General features: G+C 39.3%; 1 protein-coding gene across 1 annotated transcript in view; it reads left to right on the top strand.

Moving 5' to 3' along the window:
- Positions 1-3589, top strand: part of LOC101847474 (piezo-type mechanosensitive ion channel component 2) — a gene marked incomplete in the record, with an annotated part of 108746 nt that overhangs the window by 1416 nt on the left and 103741 nt on the right. Inside the window, 2 exon segments of the mRNA XM_035973983.1 lie at positions 198-338; positions 694-789. Coding sequence (XP_035829876.1) covers positions 266-338; positions 694-789 — 169 coding nt within the window.

Genomic DNA, 3589 nt, shown 5'->3' with positions numbered 1-3589 from the left:
CACACTTCCACCAAACGTTCCTCATTATAAATTAAATCCAATGCTAATTAATGTGGTGTTTGATTTGGTTCTTGTGCTTTGCTAGTTAGTTAATTTTACATAATAATAGGCCTATTTCCTCCTTGCCCCAAGTGTTTTTAATTTGTATAGATATTTTTCTTGTGGTGATTATATTACTTGTTGTGTTACCTGTCTAGGGATATTGCAGTGGTGAGTGATTCAGTGGATCATAACAGAGAGGCCTATATTTCTCATCGCAGCCATCATGGCGCTCAAAGGGGCCCATGTTGTCTCTGCCATCCTGTTTAGGGTTGTTTTTCCGATTGTACTTTTGGCAGGTGAGTTTCTTAAATTTTTAATTAAAATTCCTATTGTCTTACATGGTAATCATCCTTTATTCACTTGTTTGACACTGGGCTTGGTTAAAATGCCTTCCTTTACTTTTGTCAAGTCAATGTTTCAAAGACTGTGAAGTACCATGACATCATGAAATAACGTGATAATGTGGGGTCTTTTTCATAGAATAAAAATTTCGCATGCGTAAAAATTTTCATGGCTTTTTTACACTGGTTGCGTTGCTAGTAAAGAAAATGAAAATGAAATGTTGAAGAAGGCAAATATTTTTTGTCTTTAAAAAATATAAGCTTTGCTCAATCATTATATTGAAGGTTTGCTTTCTTTTTCTGTTTCCAGCTTCAGTTTTCCGGTTCAATGCCCTGTCATTTTTGTACACGGTGTGTTTGCTCATCACACCACTACTGCCTGTGCCCAGCAAGACCTCTATGAAGGGTGAGTAATAATTTGCTAGTAAAGGGGTATAGTTTTAGGAATTGCAAAGGCATCTTTTGTTTGTTTGTTGTATCACTGAAGAATTGTAGAGGTGAGTTCTTTTATAAATAGAATGAAAACTGTACCACCTATTGTTCCTCCGAGACTAATTGGGTTGTATGCTTTGACGAAATGACGATTTGGACTCGAGTCCAAATGGACAAAAATTATATCCGGACTCTGAATTGGGTCCAGCATGACGTCCGTTCCGACTTCTGACCCTTGTTCCTAACTATTTCCAGCATTTGTGAAACATTTTTTGATATGATAGCAATCGAGACGTGAGCTTTAATATCCAGTTACCAGATATATAATATCTAAACTGGCCCTCCCTGCATCAGTAGCAGCCTGAACAGAACAACCAAGTTGAGTTGACCTTGCTGAGGGCAAAGTTAATTATGTTGACCAATGAGACTACACTACACGTAACGATCATGCACTCTTGACTTGCCGGGGGAAGAGGTGTTGGGAAGAGGCCACAGCTGTCAATTTTGTGCGATGTGATTTTTAAAAAAACTATAAACACACAACAAAATGAAATTAAACATCATGTGGAAAGATAAATGATGGTGGAAGTAATGATGATGCTGTAGTGGTGGTGGAAAGATCCTAGTTGTCGGTTACCGTGTACTTAGACACTGCCATTGGGCAATGAGAGTGCAGTCTTTTGACTTTTGACACAATTACATAGTCCTAGTAGGTAATTCCAGCTCTAATTCTGGTTAAAAACGTAAAATCCCCCAACGACAGTTATTTATGTAACCTCCTTACACTCACATAGCTCACTTAGAAGCTGAGCCCAGATAGATAAAACACATATTATATAATATATCATATATTCGGACTCGAGTCTGAATAGAGCTGGCCATTCTTTGAATATAAATGGTCTATAAATTTTGTAACATGTTTGTTGTACTTCGTCTGCTCCATGTTTTACAAATAATGGATTGCATTTATATCTATATTGCATATCCGCTTATGCAATGCTCTATGCATGTAAGTTCATCTACATCTTTCCTCTCTGGAAAGTTTCTGAGTTTGCTCCACAATCCCTTTAGATATTGACCCTCATGTATTTTTATCTCTGTCTGTATTTGTATTTAGAGCATTAAGCCTAGTAGTACTAGTCCTAGAGTGGCAGATTATTCATTGACACTTGCACTTGCATAGACTGTAACCATCAGTTGGGGGGGGGGGGGGGGGGGCTCTTCTTTTACTCCTTGTTTGTTGCTTATCAATGCACAATGGCAATTCTTCCTTTTGTTCTCTTTTTTTTTTCTTTCACAACATTGGTAGATTGTTTTATTTAATTTATGGATGGAAAGCTTATCTGGGAGGTCAGATAACATTTACAATACCTGAAGTGCTCTGATATAATAGTCTCTTGTAGGCCGTTTATAGGTACAAACTGCAAAAACAGAGCAACAAGGGTTTTTTTATCTTTTGTTTTAGTTATGGCTCATGCCTTTAATACGTCTCCTTTACCTACAAAAGTATAGATGTATTGTTCGTTCATATTACTCACAGCAAAAAAAAAAAAGTGTGTGGTTGGCGGGTGGTCTGGTGTGGTTTGCTTCTTTTTTCCTATCAAACGTCTATCACCTTATCTCCCCTTCTTTTTTGTGTTTGTTACTCTGTTGTATCACCTCTAATCTTCGACACTTATGTGACTCCCTTGTGTTGCAAGTGCCGTAAAACATGTACTTTAAAAAACTGTTTTGAATGGCCCTTCTGTTCATCCTTAGGCTTACTTGCCTGTAACCTTACATGTAGACCATTTGAATGTATATTTATAGGACCTGAATTCTTTCTTTTGCTAATTTCTTTTCTTTCCCTCAGTTGTTTCTGTCTGTCTGTCTGTCTGACATGTTCCTTGTTTAATGTGCTGTATTTTACTCAAAAACGATTCTTATGAGGTATGTGATTAAGTCGAATTTTTAAAGGGTTTCACAATGAATGTGATGTTCTTTTGTCAGTGCTTGGAATTGAGAAGTTATTTCTTGTCATGTGCCCTTTAAAAGCTCCCACCACTTACGCACTTATAGTGAAGTGGCTTCTCTCCTGATTCAGATCATCGTGCGCCTTAGAGCGTAGTCTTTCCATACGATGCGAACTTTGGCCTTTTGATCGAGTGCTCGGGGAGTTTTGTGGAAGATTATGAAGAGGAGGGGAAGGGAGGGAGCAATCTGTAAACACAGGGTGGGATTTGGAATACATGATCCCCTACCGCTTCGGCGCTCTTTTAGTTTTAGTCTCACTGCTGTTGCACCGCAAAACCACCACTACCACCACCCTCCCCGCCAAACCTATATGAGCTTAGGGGGGATGCTATGGAGGCTAAAAATATAATAATTTATAATTCAGTTCTTCTGTGAAATATGAGCCAGTGAACTCAAGGCAGGGTGCAGAAGTCCAGGATTAATAGCAGTTCGCGCACTGCTATCAGATGGCTTTTGACGCGACTCGCGCTCATCTAAGCTACACGTGGGCCACGTTTTCCCGGTTGATTTGTCTCTACTTCCACTCCACCTCAACCTGCCCTTTGCAGCCTTTCTCTCTCTACTGCTCTACATCCTTTCCTTTCTCGTACGTATACATATTATGTGCACTTTCGTACCCAGAGTCAGAGAGAGAGAGAGAGAGAGAGAGGGGGGGGGAGAGAGAGAGCAGGGAGTTACTAGTGTACGTACATACGTGTGTATGTGTGTGTAAATGCATGTGCGTATGGGTTTCGATGTGAATGTGTGTGATTCTGTGTGCA

This window comes from Aplysia californica, unplaced genomic scaffold, assembly GCF_000002075.1.
Source record: "Aplysia californica isolate F4 #8 unplaced genomic scaffold, AplCal3.0 scaffold00040, whole genome shotgun sequence".
Taxonomy (NCBI): Eukaryota; Metazoa; Mollusca; class Gastropoda; order Aplysiida; family Aplysiidae; genus Aplysia; species Aplysia californica.
This window is presented reverse-complemented; position numbering and strand designations above follow the sequence as displayed.